The sequence below is a fragment of the Pogona vitticeps genome, chromosome 7 (genome assembly GCF_051106095.1).
Source record: "Pogona vitticeps strain Pit_001003342236 chromosome 7, PviZW2.1, whole genome shotgun sequence".
Taxonomy (NCBI): domain Eukaryota; kingdom Metazoa; phylum Chordata; class Lepidosauria; order Squamata; family Agamidae; genus Pogona; species Pogona vitticeps.
Genome location: NC_135789.1, coordinates 1,300,818 through 1,323,272, shown reverse-complemented (window position 1 = coordinate 1,323,272; position 22,455 = coordinate 1,300,818). Strand labels below are relative to the sequence as shown.

Here is a 22,455-nt window from a genome sequence, read left to right as displayed (position 1 = left end):
GTTTTGTCCACTCCCCCAAGCTACTCTCATTCCCATTATCCCCTCCCCCGCTACCACGATTTAAGGCACAGTGGAAGCCTTCTCCCCTGGCTTGTCTCATTCTCCCTTCCTCCCAGTGGAAACCAAAGGAGGGAGGGGAAGGGGTGGCTCTCAGGCATCAGATTATGTGGGTCTGCCCCCCTTCCCCCCACCCCCAGGAGCTCTTATCTCTCCCCTCCTCTTGCCTCCCCTCACAGCCATGTGGGAAGGAGGTTTGTCTTCCAAACAGGGGCAGACTTTGTTTATGGACCCCCCCCCATCAGTCTCTCTCTCTCTCTCTCTCCCCACTCCTCCCCGAAAGCCGCTGTTTGCCTTGGCCATTGTTATCGGGGCTTAATATTGTTGCACCTCATCTGTTTCGGGCTGGCGGGCGGGCGGGCGCGAGGGGGGAAAGGCCCGGCTGGGCGGCTCCGGAGCGCCTGCCCTGCTCCCTGGAGCCCGGCCCCGCTCCGGCAGAGGCCCTCTCGCCCGTTCTCCCCGGCAGACGATCCCCTTCTAACTTCTCTCTTCTCCTCTCCCCTCCTCTCCCCGCACGAGATCCCCCCTTGTCGTCTCTTTTCACACCCTTCTTTTTTCCTCTCTGCATTTCCCTCCGTTCTCTTCTGTCCCTTTTCTCCCAGGTTGTTCCTCCCTTTCACTTTCCTCTTCCTTCACTCTTGCGACTTGCGCCTGCTTGCCTCCCTTCCCGTCCTCTTTTCTCCCTTCCCCCTTTCTCTCTTTTCCTATCTTTCTTGCTTCCTCCTCTCTCTTCTCCTGCATTCTTCGCTTCCTCCTCTCTCTCTCTCTCTCTCTCTCCTTTCCTTCCTCCCCCCCCCCCAATCCAAGCAACCTGAAGCGCTCAAGCTGGCAAAGCTTCCGTCTCTTCACCCCCTAGGAAACGCCGCTGCTTCTCTCCCCCCCACCCCCCAGCCCCGCTGCCCCGCATCTTTTCAGCTCCTTACCTCCTCCGTCTCGCCCCCCCCACCTCCTCTTCGCCTTGATCCCCCTCATCACCGGCTCCAAATCCCGCCTGCTCCCTGTTTGATTAGATTGCTTAACCCTTCGGTAATCCTTCCTGATTTGATGGCTCCGAGCTTCCGTTTTCCCTTCGGAACACACCGTGACGCGCGCGGAGGGGCTGCGCCGGGCCCGCGTCGGGATCCATGGGGCGCGGAAGGGACAGGGGGGTGGGGCATGGGAGGAGGGGGGCACAGCTGGGGGGGGGTCTGGCCGCCCTCCCTCCCCATTTCTCAGGTACAAGGAGGGAGCAAGCCAGGTGTAACCCGGGTGTTGTGTGCTCAGACGACGAGCAAAACCCCACTGCTGGCGGCGCAGAACTGAGAGCAAGTTCAACTAACCCCCCACCCCCATTAATTTGGGTAAAGTTATTCCCTGCTCTTTTGCCTTCAAGAGGCCCTTTCCCTAAGAAATCACATTTGTGTCTGCGCGTGTTTAATGACTTTCTCAATCGCCCACTTTTATGTGTGGACGTGTCTCTAAATACACGGGTAAAAAAAAAGTTTGCGGGGGGGGGGAGCTATGTGCTGGAAAAGAAGCATGGAGACCTAAGGGGAAACCGAGCCCTACCTGACTGCTCAGCCCCATGCTAGGAAAGTTACCCAGACGTCAGAATCCGGGCATTTGAACAAGGCATAGGATTGGGACTTTAAAACATTTATATGCCGCGTTTTTCCACCCCCGCCGCTCCCTCCACAGAGGTTTGAAACAGAAAGAGAGAAAACCAAACTCCAGCTTTGCATACAACCTCACGTAAGTCCTAGACACGTGTACAGTACTTAGCAACAAAGTCAATTGAACCCCTTCCTCCCATTACCCTCTGTCACATATCTGCGTTGAGCGGGCCGGCCAAAATAATTCGATGGTCAAAAGGAAGGAGAGGAGACCCATGGGCTCCATGGCTTGAGCGCTGAGCCAACCGGGTGACCCGCTGGGCCTCCAAATTCAGGACTTGGAAGCTAATTAATCCCCATTGTTTGCATGCGAGGGGTCTGTGTGCAGACTACGGCCTGGAGGCTGTAACTGAAAAGTATCTCCCGGCAGCCCATCTACACGCATGTTACACACAAAGGGTTTAGAGAACACCTAGATTCACCCTGTCACGTGCATTCACAAGCTACTCTGCACTCTGTTACTGGAACCCCAAAGACTACCCCTTCCATTTGCACGTCAAAAAAGACCAGCCGAAAAGCCTCCCAAAATAAGTCCGAAGTGGAGATGTTGAACTAAGAAGGTTTTTTGTTTGTTTGTTTTTGGATGGGTGGGTGGGTAGGGAAGCCAAACCCTTGGCTAACAATCATCCAACGCTCCTCTCTCAACAGTTTTTATATATCAAAATACACTAACTCATTTTATTGGTAGCCGCCTGGAGGCCACCGCCCGTGAAAGGCGGAGTACAACTCTTAACAAATGAACAACGGATGTTCAAGGTACAGTACTGTACAGGGCAGGTGATAATAATGATGACTATGAATCAATAACAAGAGCATTAATAGCAAGAATAATAGCAAAAATGATAACAACAACAGCAATTTCTGGGTTGTCCCATAAGTTGTTTCTCTATTGATACATTCTCTTCCCCTATTGAGTCTACCTCTACCCTCCATTTGTCTTCCATACTATGGTCATTGTTCTGTGTTGAGTTCTCTTTTACTAGTTTTCTATTATAATAGCAGCAGCAGCAGCAGCAGCAGCAGCAGCAGCAGCAGCAGCAGCAGCAGCAGCAGCAATAATAATAATAATAATAATAATAATAATAATAATAATAATAATAATAATAATAATAATAATAATAATAATAATAATAATAATAATAATAATAATAATAATAATAATAGCCACAGTTTGAAGATTTCAGGACAGGGTGGAGGAAGCAAAGAGTCAAGGAGGAGGGAAGGAAGGGTGTTGGGGGGGGGGAGAGAGAAGGCGAGAAAAAATGTGTGTGTGGGGAGAGAGAATCCCACCGCGAAACCCTTATGAATATCCGCCGAGGGCCAAGCGGAGTGAGTCGTTTAAAGATGAAAGTGCGAAGGAAATAAAGACTCAATTTAATCTGTTTTAAACCCCTTCAACTTAACGTTTGTGCTGGAAACCCAAAGAGTGAGTCCCTGATTGGGGATAAATACATTTTCTTAACATGCCTCGGAGCTATTACACCCGTCTCCAACACGGCCTCCCATTCATGCGCCACAGTTTTCATTACCGACGCTAATCAGTCTTAACGTTATTAAATGCCAAGCTGGATGAGGGGGAGAAGCGGGGGGGGGGGCGAGAGAAGAGGCGAAGGAGGCGAGAAGGAAGGAGAAGAAGAAGAAGGGGGGATTTTTTAAAAAAATAGCAGGCGGGCTTGGGTGAGTGGGGGGCTTTTCTCTGAGCACTGCGGAAAGCCCGGTCCTCTCCAGAAAAAGGGGCTCCTCCCCAGAGAAGACCCTTCTTTTCCCCTCAACCCGAAAAAAAAGGTCTTCAACACCCAAGGCTATTTTTGGTTGTGTATTTAGGGGGTAAAGTGGACCTTCATTTCTACTGTGGGGGCGACTGCACCGACCCTTTGGAGGCAATCTGGCTAGGGGAGCAAAGATCCGTGGGGCTTCCTTCAGAGAAGACTTGGGGCATCCGGGCCATTCCCTTCTTTGTGTGTGTGCGTGTGCGTGTTGGGGGCAGGGAGCCCCTCTCCCTCTTAAAAAGGATGCCTTCTTTTCTTCCTTCTCTCTTTTCCTGCTTTCCTTACTTCCCCCTCTCCCCTACCTTCCTTCCTAGCTATGGGGGATCCCTTCTCTCCAGGACAAGATCCAGGGGAGGGGGCTGATTTGAGGGGACACGTGGAACCCAGCACAAGGTTTTCTTCGGGGACTCCCCCCCCCAAAAAAAACTACATCTATCCCTTTTCCCCACGCCATACGATTGCACGTGCCTTTAGCAGAAACTGCCAAGGTGGGGGAATGCATGGCGTTACTTCAGAGTAGACAAGGCACAGAATCCAGCATAAGGAGGTCGGATTTGAGCGGCAGGGGTGAAATCCTTTCCGCTAAAGACAACCTCCCCCCATTTCTTCCATCCTGCAACCTTCTCTGCCTCTTCGTGGAAGGCGGGGGTGGGGGGGGTCACCTGGGACCGACTTCTCATCCGATGTGACACAGATTGGGGTCCTAAGGCCGCCACCCAAATGCACAGCACACGCGTTAGGAATCCTGTGCACGCGATCCTCTAGTTACGCAGGAGGAGGACAGGACCACTGGACCCAACTGAGGCTTACTCCAGAGCAGAACAGGGCCACTTCTAAAGCTTGCGATTGGGACTCCCCCAGATCTTAATTTTGAACCTGCCGCCCCCCCCAATTCATTTCCCGCAATCCCCTCTGTTCGCCTCGCGCAAACCGGCATCCAAAAGCCAAGGCGCAGAGTTTAAAAGGATGCCACGCAAACAGGCTCCCCCCCCCCCCGCCACCGCTAGCAAAGCAGCCCTGGGGCTTTACTTCCGAGGAAACACCCACTGGAAAGCAATGCCCCTCTTATTCCATAGCCATGGTTCAATCCCCGCTCCGCCTTTCCCTCCCTGAATGTTCAGGCGGTTTGCAAAAAAAGGCCGCCGAAACCCAACGGAGGGACGTCCCTCGATGGCTGGCTGTCATCATCGTTAAAAACCAGGCGTCCTTAGGGGGTTAAGAGGCTAAAGGACCGCGCTGCTCATAAATCAAGTTCACGCCAATAAGACATAAAGACGAACTCCTTCAAGGCCAGTAACCGGCTCCTAACAATATTTTAAAACACTTTTTAGAAGTGTGTTTAATTACCTGGATGAAATTTCGAACATCCAGATTCCTGGATATTCTTCTCTGCCCCTTTCACCGGAAAGGGAGCCATGTTGAGTGCCCTTTACCGCCGAGGAGAACAAGGCACAGCTGGCCGGGAAAGGCTGCGATCCGTCCCGGGCAACCTTTTCCTGACTCCCTCGGAAATGCGCCCCTACGCAAAACCCCAGGGGGAGTTGCTCCCGAGTAAACCCACCGCCCAGAGGGGCAAACGAGGCAGGCTGCTGTCAAGCATGAGCGAAGGGCTTTTTACCTGAAAGGAAGCCCCCTCCTCCCCTCGTGCAATGCAACTTCCTCTGGAGTAAAGGGAGATGAGCCGCTCAGAGAGAGTCAGGGAGAAGGTAAAGACCCGCGTGTGAGAGGTAGCAAAAAGGGAGAACGCTTTTCCCAGTTCGTGACTTTAACTGGGCCCATTAAAAGTTTTGGCAGGGGGGGAGATTAAAGATATTATTGGGGTTTTTTTTAAATAAGAGAAAAGAATAAACGGAGACCCTACAGCAGCGTACAGCTCCGTGGTTTACTGCAGATCATTTCTTCACTTCACTTGTCTTTTTATTCCTGCCTCCGGGGCTAGCCTCCTTCTTGGCGGTCCTGCGCAGGTCTACTCGCGCATCACTTCCCTTGAATTCAACGGGGCTTGACTCTCCGGCCAAAGGCGGAGCGGGATCGCGGCCTCCGAATGGAGAGAGGGCGGTTAGAAACCAAATGCACACGAGCCAGACAGGGAAGCACAAAAGGGACCCGGGGGGGGGGAGCTCAGCCTTGTTTTCTGGGGACGCAGTCGACTCGGATCGCTGGGCGAGGAGACCCATGGGCTGCGGGTTTACTCCCGAGGAAGCCCTGCCAGCTTCTTTGAGTCTCGATCGCGCTCTCTTTTATTCTATTAAAAAATAAATAAACGGGGTCTTTAGACCCGCTCTACTCGGGTGCAAATCTCGACGGGTTCGGTGGCTTTTACTCGCAAGTAAAAGGGTGTGTCTCCCGCCTGCAGCCGGCACGATTCGCCAACGGTTTCCTTCCCGCCAAGGCTCTTGATACGAAGCGGGCCGGCTTTTAAAGCAAACGCGTTTTCCGCTCCCGTTTTCCGTTTCTAGCGCTAAACTTTCAGGGAACTAATGACACATTAATTCTTTTGCATCTTTAAAAGGAACCTATTTATTAGTGTCCAGTTAAAGATTCGCCCAGGACGCTTCCATTTCTATTCTCCGGGGGCTTTTCTTGCGAGGGGATCATTTCAAACGACCGGCCTTCCTCGTCCCCCCCCCCCACTCCCCAACCGTAACTTTAATTGACAACCATTCATTAAAAATCGCCGGGAAAGGAAATTCTGAAGAAAGCAAACTCGGAGACCCGCGATGTTCAAAATAAACTTTCAACACCCACCACCCCCCCGTTTGAAAAGATGGCGTGGAAATAACAGGGGAGAAAATAAATAAATAAACCTCCTACAAAACAGAGACGCCCGCCCCACCGCTCTATTTTCTGAGATGGCCGAGGTCCCTAAACCACAGGTTTTCTTTAAAAGTAATTTTTTTAAATTACAAATCAAAAGAAAAAGTTTCTCTCTCTTTTAGAAAGGTTCCATCGAGTTCGGGAGCCACGCATTCACAAATGGCCCTCCAAGTCCTGCCGAAAGAAGGGAACAAAAATCCGGTAAAATAAACCCTCTCTCCGCCTCCTTCCCTTCCAACCGACGGTGCGGATAATATTACAAAACTATCTAACAGCGGGAGGCGCGGAATAACTTATCTCCTATTATGCGGGCCGGCCTTTGTTCCCAAACTTTGCTTCTCTCTCTCTCTCTCTCTGTCTCTCTCTTTTTTAAAAAAACACAGCAACCCGGGTCTTCCCCTTGCGAAAATGCTGAATGAGAATCAAGCTATGATCCTCCGCTTCGTCTCCAGGCCCTTCTTCCTTGCCTCACCCCCCCCGCCACCCCTTTCACTTAAAAACAAACAAATAAACAAAAAAATCTCCACCGAAACAGAGAAAATAAGAAAATAACAAGAAGGAAGAAAGGAAGGAGAGGTGGCGCAGAATTGAGGAGACCCGGCGGCGTCTTTTTCTGTTTCCATTCCCCAGCATCAGTTAAACACACACACACACACACACACAAAGAGAGAGTAACAAACCCAACAAAACCACCCCAAAATATAGTGTTTGCTTTTTGTGGTCGGGAGAGGTCCCCCTCCCCTTCTCCCCCCCCCTTTCCTTTTCTTCTTTCGGCCTTGTTTGGGGGCTTCAATAGACCACGGAGGGCCTTTGTGAGCGAAGTTCATCACCAAGGTTGAAGCGGGGGATGATGGAGGAGGGGGGGGGCTGGGCAGAGGAAGGGGCCAAAGTTAGATCATTTCACACCCGGCCATCCACGCGTTTTTATTTTTCTCGCCTCCCTTCTCCACAGCTTGCAAACGGGCCGCTTGCTTGCTTGCTTTCCTTTTAACGAGATGGATTACCTAAAGCCAGAATGTAACGCACCCGGGAACGCCCGTCCCAAAACTCGTTCCATTTTTTTAAAAAACCTTCCTGGTTCTACACTTGGTTTTTAATAACTATTTCCTCGGTGTGTGTGTGTGTGTGAATGTGTGTGTATTTCGAAGCCCCTTCCCCCTTGATTTGGGAAATAAAACCCCTCCCGAACGAAATGCGATTTATCCCTGAGAAGGGAGGGAACGAGAGGCGACAAGTGGCCGATTGGGATCGGAAACGGACTCTGGTGGAATTTCGCGAAGCGGAGATCTCTCTTTTAAAAAAAAAAAAATAATAATACTCAAAGCTAAAATAAATCACCCCCTCTCCCCCTCTTTCAGAATTAGACCCGAGCCAGGCCTCCTCGCGAGTAAACCTCTGCGCGGGTCGACTCGCGAGCAAGTCCCTCGGCGCGCAGCCAGGGAAAGCGGGCTCCTCCCGGGGGTTAAAAAGACACACACACACACACACGCACGGCTTTAAGAAAGGCCCCTGGCGCTTGTTTATTTTATTCTTATTATTTATTGTGATAGAGCCGTTTACGTCTTTAGAAGAAGCAAGGCCGAACGGAAGAAGGCCGAGACAGCGTCCTCTCTGCCTTTTCTCAGCCAGCCGCTCATGGCAACACCTCCAAAATAAAATCGGCATTTTTTTTTTTTTTTGATCGCCTATTTTGTCCCCTGCAAAGGGACACCGCGGGCGCCGGCGCGCACACACACACAACCCCTTTGAAAGGTTGAAACTTGACAGCCATCCATCGGAAACACCCAGCCAGCCAAAGAATCCCGCTTTTAAATGCTCATTCTGGGCGTCAAAAATAAATTTATGTTCGCTCATTCAGATTTAAGCCCCTCCAGCCCCGAGTCCAACAAGAAAAACCCTAACCCTTACCCAGGCCAACGTTTGTGTAAATCTGGGTGACTATAGAGCCCTTCTCCGTGTTTTTTCTAGCAAACACATACACACACACACACACACACACACACACAAACCCAGAACGCAATCACAGGAGTTTTGAAACACAAACCCAAATACATATATTTAAAGACAAACGGACACAGTCGGGTCAAGAACAAAACGAGCACGAAGCGGTGAAGACCAAAGAATCCAGGAGGAGGATAATCTTAGAACAGACAAATGTAAACGGTGGGGGGGGGGAGAAGAAAAAAATGGTCAGAAAAAAATAAGGGGGGAAAATCCAAAACCTTGTGGAGCAATTAAAACAAAACACCCCGAGTTGAGGAGTTCCTTTAATGGAGTCCCCGGAACATCTCACAGAAAGAGCCAAAAAAGGAGGCTTCTGAATTCTGGAAAATAAGAAAGCTGCCCTTTTTGGGGAGGGGGTGTTCTGGTGGTCTTAAAAAAGATATTTATTATCCAACTCTGTTTTTTTTCTCCTTAATTGACCAAAAAAACCTCAGAAGGGTTTGGAACCCGTCTCCCGATCCTCTCTCAATCTCTCTCTCTCTCTCTCCCCCTTCTGCTGCCTCTCCCCCCCCAACCTCAAGATACACAGGACCCCAAAGGATAATTGAATCTGACACCCCCCATCAGTCAACTGTCAAAAGAGGTTTCAGGGGACCGTTTAGAAAACAGCAGCAAGCAAAGAGGAGGCCGATCTGTTTAACAAATTCATTTAGCAACCCCCACCTCTCACCTCCTCCCGCAGTCTCCACCTCTCTGTAAAAGCAGCCCCCCCCTTTAAAAAAGAGAGATCGGATCCTGGGTGATTCTGGGTTTTTCCAGCCAAGAAGGCCCCAGTCCAAAGATTCGTCTTCCTCATGGGAGGCTCTGCCTCTCCAAATAAATAAATAAATAAATAAATAAATAAATAAATAAATAAATAAATAAATAAATAAATAAATAAATAAATGCATTTAGCAGCGAACCACCTAAGGCTAATGAGGTATAATATATACTTCATAGGTCACTCTTTCTGCTAAAATTTCCCCCTTTTCTGTTGTATTCTGGAAGCCAGCCCTCTAATTTCATGAGCATCAGAAACAGTTCAAGATCTCGCACTTGGTGACAATTTGGGGCTAATTGGCATTTTAGGTTAAATTCTCTCTCTGTGTGTGTGTGTATGCAAAACAAACCAATAAATAAATAAATAAATAAATAAATAAATAAATAAATAAATAAATAAATAAATAAATACATAAATAAATAAATAAAGGTGTGTGAAGGGAGAGAGGCACCTTTCTATCCCACTTCCCCCACTGACAAAACCTCCTTTTTAAAAAAAAAAAAAAGAGAGAGAGAGAGAGAACAAAATAAAGGAGAATATTTTAACTAGCATTTTCTTTAAGATATTCCAGGATTCTGCATTTCCCACCCACTCCCACCCCCAGAACAAGATCTGGATATTCCTCTATTGCCACAAGGCCTAAAGGGTGCTTGGTAGCATCATCTGACAGGGGGGGAAAGATAAATTCTCTGAGTGGGAAGAAAAAGGAAGACCATGTGGTTTCAAAATTAACAGCGTCCGCCCACTCCATCACAAAATGCTTCCCCTCCTGTGATTTATTCGTTCTCGGACACTCTGTTCCTGAAGGAGAAAGCCAAGGAGGTAGACCACATGAAGGTGTTCAGCCGTGCCAAACAACAGTAACCGGGTCATCTGCTAGCCAACATCACGGACTTCGCCTCTTAAGGAAGAGTTTGGTGGAACTCCGAAGCTTGCACCAAACATTGTAAATATTTTGTTCCATTTCTTGCTTCGTATGCAAAAACCCATTAGCTCTGTGTGTGGAGTTAAAACCCCTGTTTTGTGACCGACGAGAGGCACACAATTTTCTGTGTCAGGAACCCGCTGGTAAATCCAAAGCCGTGTTTCTAGATTTCATGGGTTTGAGCGTTTGGCCTCATCACAGTCTTAAGATCTCGTTTGGGAAAGAATTGGCACATGAGTTTGGGGGTGGTCAGGATCCTTACGCCCTCCCAGAACAAGCAAATCTGAAATAAATGATTCCAAGCGAGAGGCTGTGTTCATCTACACATTTTATGCCGCTCGGTTTTGCTAACTAGGTCCAGATTTTTTTGGGGGGTGCGTGTGTGTGCGTGCAGAAAACCAAAATACAGACCAGAAGCACACGTTGGAAAACCAATTGCACACCAGGAGGAACTGCAGCAAACTTTTCGCTCACACTGCCCTCGGCCTGACTCACCCCCCATGCAGCAGCACCACCTCCCATGCGGTAAAGAGGGTGCCGTGTGTGTGTGTGTGTGTGTGTGTGTGTGTGTGTGTGTGTGTGTGTGTGTGTGTGATATCTCACACTGCGGCAATTCTACCCACGCAGAGCACCCCATGTTCTGACTCCCTGCTCTCACAAAACTGGGAAGCAAACAAGGAATAAGAAAAACTCGATTTCTTTGTCCCGTTCTCTGTCTTTCGGTCCCCCTGGGGCCAAGTTCAACTCTGAATTCTCTTTCCGCTACAGCCAGCCACCTCATCGGTATATTTAATTGAGAAACATGCATGCCGCTGTCTTCCCGGCCTGGACGCCCGACCAGGCTTCCAAGGGGGATCAGAACGCGATGGAGACGAGGAACACACAAAAACCACAAAAAAATAACCAAAATAAGAACTCCATGATTGGCCACCACAGCGTTGGCCAAGGGAAGAGCTTCTCTCTCCCATCACACCTCCTCACTCCCCGCCGGGAAAAGAACAGCACATGGCCGGAAGGAGGACCAGCCACCGTGGCCTGGAAGGGCTACATCTGGGCATCTACACATTATAAGTTGTGTGGGCCACCATGCACAGGCCAGAAAGAAGAGTGACTTGCTCCCTTGCGGGGGGGGAACCCCAGAGATTCCAGGACACACACAAATCTAGGAGATGAAGAATGGAATGCAGCGACCCCAAATCGGGTCTAGCCGGCTGGCTGGCAGACCCTTTGGAACAGAAGCATCGCACACAGGGATAACCCTTTAGCAACTTTGTCCTGTTTTCTTAATCATCAACAGCCAACAAAAGGGGGAGCGGGAAGAGAGCCCTCTGTGGGGGGTCACCGAAGTGGGTGGAGAAAAGGAAGGGGACCTGGCTATTATTATTATTCCCCCCCCAGGGTCATTTTCCTCTACCTTTGTCACCCAAAATGCCGTCGATGCTGTGCTTGGCTTTCTTCTCGCCGTCCTCCTCTTTCTTGTCGCAGTCGTCCTCTTCCTCTTTCTTCCCGAACTTGATTCGGAGAACCCGGCTAATCGAACTCACTAAACCTCGGACAGTCAAAGACAGAAGAAGAAAATATAAGCTGCTTTCGAAGAGGGGAGAGGGAGAGATCAAGCAAAGGACGAGGGCCCTTTCCCTAGGAAAACCCCTACCATTTCGGGGACTGCTAAACAGCAACTTTGGTCCATGGATTGTTTTTTGTTTTTTTTTCTGAGAGAGGGGCCGGAATTTAATTTTAGTTCCTTTCTCAATGAGAATGCTCCAATAACTTCTTTTTTAGCCCCCTGCCAACATGAATTTCGACATGTCCAATGTGGGAGAATCAAGCTTTTGAGGGCATTTTCCGAAGTCTTTAGTGAGATTTGTTGTGCTGAATGGCGTTTGCCACCTTTTAGCACAGCGAAAAAAGGGAGGTTCCCCCAGCTAAAACCCTGGAAGGTCAGACGTGGGCCTTTCTGCGTTTGAGGCTGGCTTTACCCTGTTGAATTTGGCCAGGGTGCAAATGAGAATTTCGTGTAGGCTCCTTTTTGAAAACCCCACCAGTGTTGACAAGTTCCTTGTCTAGGATCCAGGAAACTTGAGGTTTCAACCCTCGGAAAGGGAGAGAGGTTTGCCCATCTGAAGGGGAACCTTGGTGCCCCCCCACCGTTCAAAAGGAAATTCAAAACAGCAACACCTTCCAAAGGTGATTCCCCCCCCCCCAATAAAACGTGGAGGCCCCAAGCGCTAATTAGCAAGCCCCACGGAACTCGGGATAACCAGCTTCCAGATATAAGATTCTTCTCTTTTATGTCTGGGTTTCCCCCCCTCCTTGATTAAAGTCTTAGCTACTTTGGTGCCTGAATTTTAGGTGATTAATTCATGAAATCTCTAGCCAAATAAAACAGCGGTTAAGGGAAAATAGGTTTCCCCTCTTTTTTTCTTTTTAGAAAAGGGCATGTCACAGCTGACGGTACCTCCAAAATCTTTCTCCGTGCAAGACAGGACGGCTTTAAAAAGAGTTTGCCACCTGTAGCTTTGGTAAGAGCATGCACTTAAAATAATAATGCATTTAAAATGGCTAGCTCCCCCAACTTACTTTCTTCCCCGCCCTTAAAAACCCTACAACATGGAATCCTGTAGTATTTTAAAGATTAACACATACTTTTTAAATCAGTATTTCAAGGATACAGCCCATATGAAACAAGAGATTAACAGGGCGATATGTCTAAACCTTGCTTTTGAAATTAGTTGGGCGGAGGGGGGGGGGGAAGTTTCTTCAAAGAGTTTGTGCCTCAAACAAAAGAAATGTTACAATGACCTTACAAGGTAGGCCTCTTGCGGTGGATTGTGAGCTAGTTGGTGCATTTATGCATGGATGGAATAGAGGAAGTTCCTTGAATACAGATGTTTCTGCATATGCACCAAAAACCAGCATGCAATCAAACAATCTAACACAAGGCATCTCTCAGCTCCTCCATATGCCCTCCCACCAGCAAACCTATACAGTGGGAACACCTAAACGCACCTTCTCAATACCTCTGCAAGGTGGCATGGCTTCAGAATTTACACTTCTGAATCTAAAGTCTAGTTCTTTGTACTCCTACACTAACCAAGCAATGTAGGCAGCTTCAGAGCTACACAGAACTCTGTTGCATTCTGCCTGCTGAGGAATTAGGAATAGCTTGAAGACACAGAAGGAATTATGAATAGCTTGAAGACATAGACGGACATTCTGTTCCGTCAGGCAGCTCAGCTCTCTTAAATTAGAGAGATTTACATGGCAAAGTCCCATAAAAATCAATAATGTAAAGAGGGTAAATAGCTCAGTGGTTGGAGCATCTGGCTGCAGAGCCAGAGGTTGGGAGTTTGATTCCCCACTGGGCCTCCCTGACAGGGGCTGGACTGGATGATCCACAGGGTCCCATCCAGCTCTGCAGTTCTAGCTTCGAGGTAAATGTGTTTCAGAAGAAAACAGACCCATTGAAACAAATGGGGCTTGCTTGTCTTTAAATTGGATTTAGACTATTTCAAATGAGAGTGTCCATCCGTTCCCCTTGTTCAATGGACTCAGGGTGGATACTTCTTTTCTTCCCTGTTTTAAGTTATTTTAGCTGGAGTATTTGAAATAACTGTTGAGACCCATTTGAAAAGACCTTGTCAAGGAAGCAAAAAAAATTATAATAACAGAAAGCTCATTGACACTGTGGAGTGTTTGGCTATTAAAGAAACATAAATCAATCATGAAAAATGTATTTCGCAATAAAAAGTTTTCAGTCTCCCTCTAAAAAGCCACTGGCTTTATTTTTAAAGCCTCTCTGCAATAAATCAGCTGCCTTTCCATCTCCCCATTTCAAGGGGCGCACGTCGAAGCCCTTGGAGAGCTCAAAGTCTTCTAGAGGTCCTATAGTCTGACCCCATGTGTGACAGCATACCTCCAGCCTCTGCTGAGATATCTCCAGGAAGAAAAGCCCACACCCAGGTGTTGTGAGGGCACATCAACCCTACACGGAGGGGTCATCCCCTCGCTCGAATCATAAACAGTTCTTCTCACTGTGTACTGAGGCAGGCTGTTCCACAGGTGAATGGCTTTTTTTTCCTTTTAGAAAGTTTCCTTTAAGGCTGCTTCCCTGCAAGCCACCCACCGGTTTTTAATGTTATCCTCTAGATTAGAACAACTCAGAAAAGGATTTAAATGCAGAGGAAGCCACTTAGGTTCTGATCCACACCCTAAGCTGTATAGGGATATGCAAATCCCGGAACAAGGCCTATAAGTGGGGGTTTATCATTACTTTTTGCACCCAGGCAGCCTTTCAAATATACCCGACTGTAACTCCCACCCATACCACCTAAAGGATGATGAGAACTGTAGTAGCCGAGAACCATACTCTGCCTGCCTGCTTTACAGGAACAGATTTATAAGCCACCCCTGCAGGCAGCTGATCCACAAGGAAAACCCCAGTTCAAAATCCTGTAGTTGGGCAAGGCTTTTGCTATACCCAGCCTGCTGCTGAAGTGCTCTGGAGCGTCTGGAAGCTTGCACATGGCAGGACGGTGCCAGCTTTCGTGTGCTCCAGGGCCCTTCCTCAGTTTCAGGTGGGAGCGGGACAAAAATCAGGGAATGAAGGTAATGGAAACGGACATAATTTGTAAAAGAAAAAAGAAACCAGCTAGATTTTGCAGCTTGGACTTTGCAGGCTGTGGTTTTAGACCCAGACTCAAAACGGGAATCAGATACTTACCTGGCAGGAAGTCCCACTGCATTCAGTGGGATTGACACCAGAGTAGACATGTACACCATTGCACTGTTAGTCACTGGTAAGCAGTCCAGGTTTCAGAGGAGAGTCATTGCCTCTCAACTTGGCCTACCTTGCAGGGGTGTATGTAAGGATAAAGTGGAAAATCTCTCTTCCCTGTGAGCGAGTGAGGGATTCATCCCTTTAACTGGTACAGTCCGACCAGGACAGGCCTCGCGGAACCTACAGACTTACTGTAAGCCACTTCCTCTCTATTCCCACAGGCCCAGCCTATGCAAAAGGATGATGGGAGCCATAGTACTTCATTCATGTCTGAAAGGTGGCAAGTTTTCCAGCCCTGTTTTATGGGATTCCTCCCTGTCTGGAGTGGTAGAGTCCTCACACAGGTAGAACTAAAGAAGTGGGCAACACTAGGGTTGGACTGCATTTTTTTTTCAGACTACAACTTCCATGATTCTGTAACCACTGTCTTTTGGGTTCTGGTTGATGTACACCAACTTAAAACACACAGACACATATCCCCCCAAATTTTCTTTCTCTGGACTGTGCGGGCTTTGATAGGGTACAGAATGACACAGAGCCTTGTAAGACATGGGTATGTACAGTTTAAGAATAATCATTCTTCCTGGGGGCTTACTCACAGAATCCCCCCTGATTCAATGGGCCTACTCTAGCTGCAATTTACTCCACTAAGTGACAGGACTGGTTTAGCCTCCTAAATCCCAGCTGACTACGATCTGAATCCATTCTTGGGAGGGGACAAGGCCTAGGCAAACTTCGAAGTAGCACAGGACGCTTCTAAAGCAAGCCAAGACCTCTGGAGAACACAGAACATCATCCTCATTCCACCTCTCCTTTCTCAGCATGGCAACGGGCGGGCGTGGGGGAGGACAGAGCACCCAGCTTTTAACATGAGGAGCCCAGCACCATAAACGGCTGCAGATGATGGCAAAATCAAATCATGGATGGGTTGGGTTTCTGGAAGCAAATTTGCAGCTACGGGGCGGGGCGGGGCGGGGGGGGGACGACGACGTTGTGTTGATTTGGTAACCAAAGATTTGGGAGATTATTGTGATGAATTGTGAATTATGCTTGTCGTCGTTCTTGGCTATTGCTGCGCCCCCCTGACAGGTCTTGCGGAAGGAAAGGGTTTCTTCCTTCCTGGGGGGGGGGGGGGGTTTAAGCCCGACTGGTCGCAGAAAAATCAGGTTTGGTTTCTCCAGGATTTTGACATCCCTGGTTCCACACTTGTCACCCCCCCCCCTCTTCTCTCTCTGCGGGCGGGGGGGGAGCGGGGAGAGGGGGGGGGTCCCGTCTCCAGCCAAGCTTCCTTCTCACCTGAAGGGACGGTGCTCCGGTCGCAATGGCCATCTTTGAGAAGTCGGTCCCGGATCTCCCAGCTAAACATCCCCGGGTTTTCCCGTTTGTATTCTTCAATTTTTTTCTCCACGTCCGGAGTGGCGACCTGCTTTTGGGATCAAGAGAGGCGGTCCAGGGGCAAACGGGAGGGGTGTGTGTGTGTATATATGGGGGGGGGGTGTTTTGGGAGGAAGGGGGGGAAGAGAGGAAAAGAGACATCCGCTTTTAAATTTAAATTGTGTATATATATCAAATGCATTTTAAAGGGTGCGTTCTGAGTAGACTCGCTTTTAAGTTAAGTTAATTTTTTTTTTTAAAAAGTGCACGATTGGAATAGAGAGAAGGCGGGGGCGGACCCGATCCACTGAAGTTCATGCCTGAATTTAAAGCCGCCGCGCCCCACCCCGCGCTTTCAGTGGGTCTACTCTAGGTAGGGCCTCCGGAGCGGGACTCCTCTTGGCTTCTCTGCAGAGGAGCCAGGAATGGGAAGGGTCCCCTCGTCCTCCGGGGCCTCATCTTGCGCCCCTTTGCCCTCCCCCCCCCCGCTGGCTTTCCACTCACTCACCCTGGGCTTGCTGCCCCCGATGGCGCCGGGGCGGATGGATCCGGTCTCTTGGTACCGGCAGAGGATTTTCGACACGCAGCCGTGGGAGACGCGCAGCTGGCGGGAGATCACGCAGGGCCGGATCCCGTGATGAGCCATTTCCACGATCTTGTGGCGGATGTGGTTGGGGAGGGGTCTGCCGTTGATAAAGACGCCCCCCAGCTGGTTGACCCGGCCTTGGCCCAGCGGGGTCGAGACTGCGGAGGAGGGGAAAAAAGGAACAGGGGGAGCGGTCAACACGCGTCTGCCATCTGGCGCAAAGGGGGCGTCTGGACGCAAACATCCAGGCTCGGAAGCCCCTCTTTTTAAAATATATTGGTAACAATTTATGACTTTGCAGGACGGGGGTTCCATAGCATTTACCTCCAAAATTCTCCCCTGGTGCCACTTTCGATTCTCTGCCTAAAAGCACATCTATTATTTAAGACTAACCTTAAGCTGGTCTACGGGCCCGATCCCTTTGGCTTTGGGGGGGGGGAAGTTTATCTCTCCCTCTCCCCTTCCTCCCCGGTTTCAGTGACCCTTTCCCCGTCCTTATGGTATGTCGTCTGCCCGACGGATGGCCGGGGGGGGGGGGGGAGACACCTCTCCGTCGTAGAGAAAACGTACCCTTTACACCGAAAGGAAAACGTGCCAAAACATGGGGTCTACTTCCACTTAAAAGGTCAAACCCCATTCATTCCAGTGGGTCTACTCCAGCTTGGGGACCCTTCCTTGCTTAAGGGGCGCCCTAGGGTGGGAGAGCCGCGAGGACACCAGAGAAGAACAGAAGCAGCCGGGGCTCCGAAGGGGTCGGGGGAAAAAAAATCTGATTTATTTTGCACGGATGCCAGCCCAGTTAATCGCCCTCGGTTTATCATTCTGCTTGGAAAAAGTTAAACACGAGTCCGCCCGGCTTTACAGAGCCCTCTTTCCATGCTTCTCCTCAGGACTCCTCGGGAGTCAGTTCCCCGTTGGTCAACCCACCGGCTTAGGGAACAAGGAAATCAAGGGGATGCCTCCGAGTAAGGGCGGCTGGGGCCGACTTCAGAGCTGATGTCGGAAAAACGACCAGCGCTAAGGATGCTGATGGGTGATGATGGCTGGTCCGGAAGATAATAAAACAGACGAGGGTGCTCAAAACGTGGCAGGCTCGCGGAGGAGGAGGGGCGCGGTTAGCAGGAATATTTGAGAGACTCCCGGGTCTCGATCCTACACGTGTTCGCCTGGGGAAACCTCTATTCAACCAGGTGCCGGGGGGGGGGGGAGAGCACCCAGATCCTCGCCCTCTCATTTGTTCTGGAAATTTCGCTGGTTTTCCTTCCTTCCAAGGAGACTTTCCCAGGGGTGGCGGGGCCAGGGGAGGTGTGAGGTGGCCCCGATTCATCCATCGCCCGTTGAGGAGCCAGCCTTCAAAGGCAATAGACTCTCCAAGAGGTCTGCCGCGGGAGAGTCCTTTCTGCCAATTTGGGTGACCAGATTAGGGCTTAAGGGGGTCGTGGATCGCAGCTGCACCTCCTCTTTCCCCCCCTCTCCCGCAGCCTCCCCCCCCCCAGCCAAACCCCACAGGGAGCAAAGCCACGGGGCCGTATTTTAGGCGAGCCGTCGTAAATTTCTCTCTCCTCGGAACTTGTCAAGAACAAGTGGGTTTTCAAAGTCGCCGCCTGCCCTACATTCCGCTGAAGGGGACCTGGGCGCTTCGGGGCCTGGCCCCTTTCCCCCCTAACTTGGGGCACATTTATCAGGGAATAAAGCTCCTTAAAGTCAAGGTTTCCGATCGCAACCCTCTGAAAGCAGAAACCCATCCCAACCTAAAGGTGGCTCTGGATTATTTATATTTTGTGCCAGCACACTTGAATATAGAGATCTAGAAGAGCGAGGGGTGGTTTTTGCGGGGAAAGGTCTAAAGCGGGGGCTCTTTTCACAAGACTTTAAGGAAAAATAATGTTTACGCACACAGCTCGCAATCTTATCCGCTCTTATTTGGGAGTAAGGCTCGTGGGACAGAGCGCCAGTGACAGGCGGGAAAGAAAGCAAGATCGCGGCCATTGACCCCGATCCTTCAGTCTCTCCGCTCGATCCTAAAGTGCTTTTCGGAGCCCAAGAAAAACCGAGGTTTATGCTCGACGGAAGCCCGTCTCCTGGGGACATGGATCTCTCCGTCCAACCGGACCGGATCCGGGTGTCAGGAAATGGGGGACCCGATCCAAGGACTGGGCGGCCATTTTCAAGCTATCTCAACGCCCCCCCAAAAAATCTATCTTTCTTCCGCGCATCCCTGGGCTTTTCGCGCTGAGCTTCCTCAAAACTTCGTCTCCATCAGGCCGCCTCTTGCTTTTCCCTTAACCCCAATACTATATATTTTATGGCCGTGTCCCTCGGCGCCCTTTCCAGCCGCACTCCAGCTGTTTGCCTTTTCTCCGCAGCTGTTTGGATCTCTGTTTGAACGAGGGCTTTCTCTCCCTCTTTTTTGGGAGGGGGACTGAAAGACACCCCCCCCCGCGCGCCTACCATCTAGGGACAACCTTTTGAAAAACGACGAAACCAGCCGGGCGCTCAGCTCTCCTGAACCTCTTAAGCGGTGCAGGACGATCCTGCCCAAGGGTCAGGATGGGAAACGTAACAGGTTGCGTGGGGAAAAGAGGTCTATTCCGCTCCATGAAAAAATACATATATTTACATGTTTGCCGGAGTTGGCAAAGCAGCGAAGGCAGCATGGAGAATTAAAGCAATACCTGAGATTTTCACGAGGGCCCTTGGAGTCCTCTCCACCACCTCTAATATTGAAACTAATTAAAACATACATATAAAGCGCAGCCGACTGCGGCCTTATTTTTATCTGGACGTGAAAACTCTGGAACAAGTCCCAGAGAACTCTTTGCTCATTTATTTATTTTTCCTTATTTATTTATTTTAACCCTTATTATTTATCTTTCTCTTTTGTTTGTTTGTTTGCAGAAGGGGGATCTCCGATTCTCTCTCCCCCCCCCCGCGCACCCGGTTATCACCCTTTTCGGCTCTTGCTTGAACAATTTCCTCCCCTTTTTTCCTGATCTGCTCTGTGCATTAATTGCCCCCCTTCCTCGGGATTGAGGTCTGAGCCGCCCCGGCGAGGACAAAGGACGCCGAGTCCCCTCACCCACCCCGCCCGCCTCAGCCCCCCGAGGCCCGGTTCATTGGCGTGGGTCGCCGTGGGCCCCAGACGTGGGTCGCCAAAGCGCGCTCGGTTTGCCCAAAACGGAGGCATAATGCGGAGAATTTTGGGAAGCGGGAGGAGGGGAAGAAGAAGGGAGCCAGGGGGACTTTTTTTGGGGGGGGGGTGAGAGAAGAAGTCTCTGGCTCTCTCTCTCGCCCGCTCTCAATCTCTCTCTCCCCCCCCCCCGCTGTCTTTCCTGGCGCGCCCAGCCTCTCCCTCGCCTGGGCGCTTTCCTCCAGAATCACGCGCCGCTAATTCGGAGTCACTCGGAGATCGCTGTCATTAGCCGCGGCGCGGGCTGAAGAGGGCTCTCGTGGCTTGGAGTGGCGCGGCGATTATTCCCCCTCACGTTGTGCAAATATTTCGATAATCCCTTGATCCCCCTTTCCCTTCCCCGTCTGGCCGCTTCCACGGGCGACACGCGGAGCGGCCCTTCACGGCAATCCCCCGCGCCTGGCGGACCCCCGCCCGGGCGCCCCGGCTCGCCCACTTGAGCACGCCCGCTCGCCTGGAGAGGCTTTGCTTTAATAAATGCACGGGACGGACCCCCGGAGCCGGTTGTAATGCCGGGACTGGCCCCCGCCGGGGAGGGGCGCGCCGGCCGGCGCTGGCTGGGCGGAGGAGCGCGAAGTTCCCCAGAAAGGGGGCGCCCAGGTTTTTTTACCCCTTTTGCTGAGAAGGAGGAGGGGGGGGGAGCAGAGCGAGGAGGAGGGTGAGGGGAGACGAGTCTGGAAATTCGCTTTTTCTTAAATGCTCCACAACCAGAAGGCAACCGGTTTGGGGAGAATGAGAACCGGGTATGAGAGCGGCCGATTTTTGGAAGGCAGCGTTTTATCCAGGCCAATCCTGGTCAGTTCTCTCCTTGACTCTCTCTGTTTTTTTTTTGGCGGGGGGGAATCTTCTTTCTTTTTTGGAAAGAATCAAAGAAAGGGAGAGGGAAAAACCGAGAGAAGAAGGAGTTAGAGGCAGGCAAGCTCGGAGCAAGCGGGAAAGGATTCTCCCCCAAAAAGAAAAAGATGCAGAACCGTTTGAGCGTACTTTAAAAAAAGAAAAAGAAATCTCTTTCCGAAACTGGTTGGCCCCCTCCCGCCCCCAGCCAACGGCAAAGGTGGCCCAATAAGTAAATTTAAAAAAAATGGAAATAAATCAAAATCAAGTGGGACGGGTGATTTGGAAAGAAAACAGCCCAGGGAGACACGATCCAAGCAGAATCTTTCTATGCCCGCCTTTGGGGGGGGGGGGAATGCCATTTTGCCGGTAGTTTGACTCCCCATGAAAACCTCCCCGAGTTCCAACCGGGGCTCCTTGTTTTGCTAAAAGGGCTCCCCGCCGCCTCTCCTGGACCCCGTCCTCCGATTTACTCGCAAGGAAGCCCCGCCGATGTGGAGAGAGTTTCCTCCCAAGAGTGGGTTCAACCTTCGGACTCCGGTGCAGGCGAAAGTTGAAGACCGGGGTGGGGGGAAAGAAATCAAAGAGACCGAGAGCCCCCCCCCCCAGAGTGTGTGTGTGTGTGTGAGAGAGAGAGAGATGGAGGGAGAAGGGAACGAATTCCGCCCCTGAACTAGGAAAGGGAGGAAGGACAAGGCTCAGCTTTTCTTTTTTAAACGACTCTCCGGCGTCCAACGAAAGCCCGGCTTACCTTCCAAAGGGAATCCGGTGCGGGGATAATTCTGTCCGGGCGCTGGGCGCATCATCCTCGGTACGGTCCCAGGCAGCGCAGCCATGCTCTGAGAATCGAGGCTGCTGGGATGGATGGAGGGGATGTTTGGTCGAAGGGGGGGGAGGGTTGGGTCGTGGGGGGGGGGAGAGCGAGAGAGAGAAAGAGAGAGAGAGAGAGAGATGCGCGTTAAGAGGGCGGATCGTGCGCGAAGGCAACAGTGGGCGCAAAAAGAACCCAGACTCCCAAATCCTCGCGGTGGTGGAGAGCGAGCGAGCCGAGCCCCCTTGTCGGATCTGTCTCGGGGGAGGGGGGAGCCTCCGAGGGTCGCCTTTTCCCTGCCTCGACCCCCTCCACTCTGCGCACACACATACGCGCGCGGAAAAAAAAATCACTCTTTTTGTAAAAGTGGGGAGTTCAAATCCTCCCGCTGGACGCGAGCGTGCGTACTTTCGGAATGTGCGAGGCAGACTGAGGCCGGCCGGCGCGGAGAGGTTGGACCTCTTTGGAGAACTATGGCAGAGGGAGGTTTCCTCTCCCCCCCCCCCACACACACTCCACACCCGCTTCTCTTTCTCTCTCTCCCCCCCCCCCCGCCGCCGCTGCCGCCGCTTTTCTCCCTTCCTCCCTCTTTTCCTTCCTTCCTCCTCTTTCCTCGCAGGCTCTTTTGGAGTCGGTGCGCGCGCCCTGTTGGTCTTCGGATTGGGGATGGGAGGGGAAAAGGGGGCGGCGAGCAGAGAGAGAGAGAGAGAGAGGTTTAGAAAAAAGGGGGGGAGAGAAAGGTTGGAAGTTGTGAAGAAGCGTGGAACTTCAGCGCATCTACGGGTGAAAGGAGAAGGCCCAGCGACTCTGATAGGCTGCGCCGTGGGATTTTTTTAAAAAAAACTCTCTCTCTCTCTCTCTACCCCCCCCAGCACCTTTTAAAACCTCCTTTTTAT

The 22,455-nt window shown here is 50.8% G+C and overlaps 1 protein-coding gene across 5 annotated transcripts in view; it reads right to left on the bottom strand.

Moving 5' to 3' along the window:
* PAX7 (paired box 7) overlaps nt 1–22,199 on the bottom strand; it is a 101,072-nt gene extending 78,873 nt beyond the window's left edge. Inside the window, exons 1-5 of one of the 5 annotated variants that reach the window (XM_072977473.2) lie at nt 21,968–22,062; nt 21,500–21,600; nt 16,647–16,882; nt 16,061–16,190; nt 11,399–11,533 (exon numbers count right to left, since the gene is read on the bottom strand). In XM_072977473.2, coding sequence (XP_072833574.1) covers nt 11,399–11,533; nt 16,061–16,190; nt 16,647–16,882; nt 21,500–21,584 — 586 coding nt within the window. In that variant the 5' untranslated portion in view covers nt 21,585–21,600; nt 21,968–22,062. Of the gene's footprint in view, nt 1–4,825; nt 5,335–11,398; nt 11,534–16,060; nt 16,191–16,646; nt 16,883–21,499 lie in introns of those variants that run through there. The other 4 variants (XM_020782122.3, XM_020782121.3, XM_020782123.3 and 1 more) reach the window with 4 other exon arrangements.
* Nucleotides 22,200–22,455: the final 256 nt, after the last annotated feature.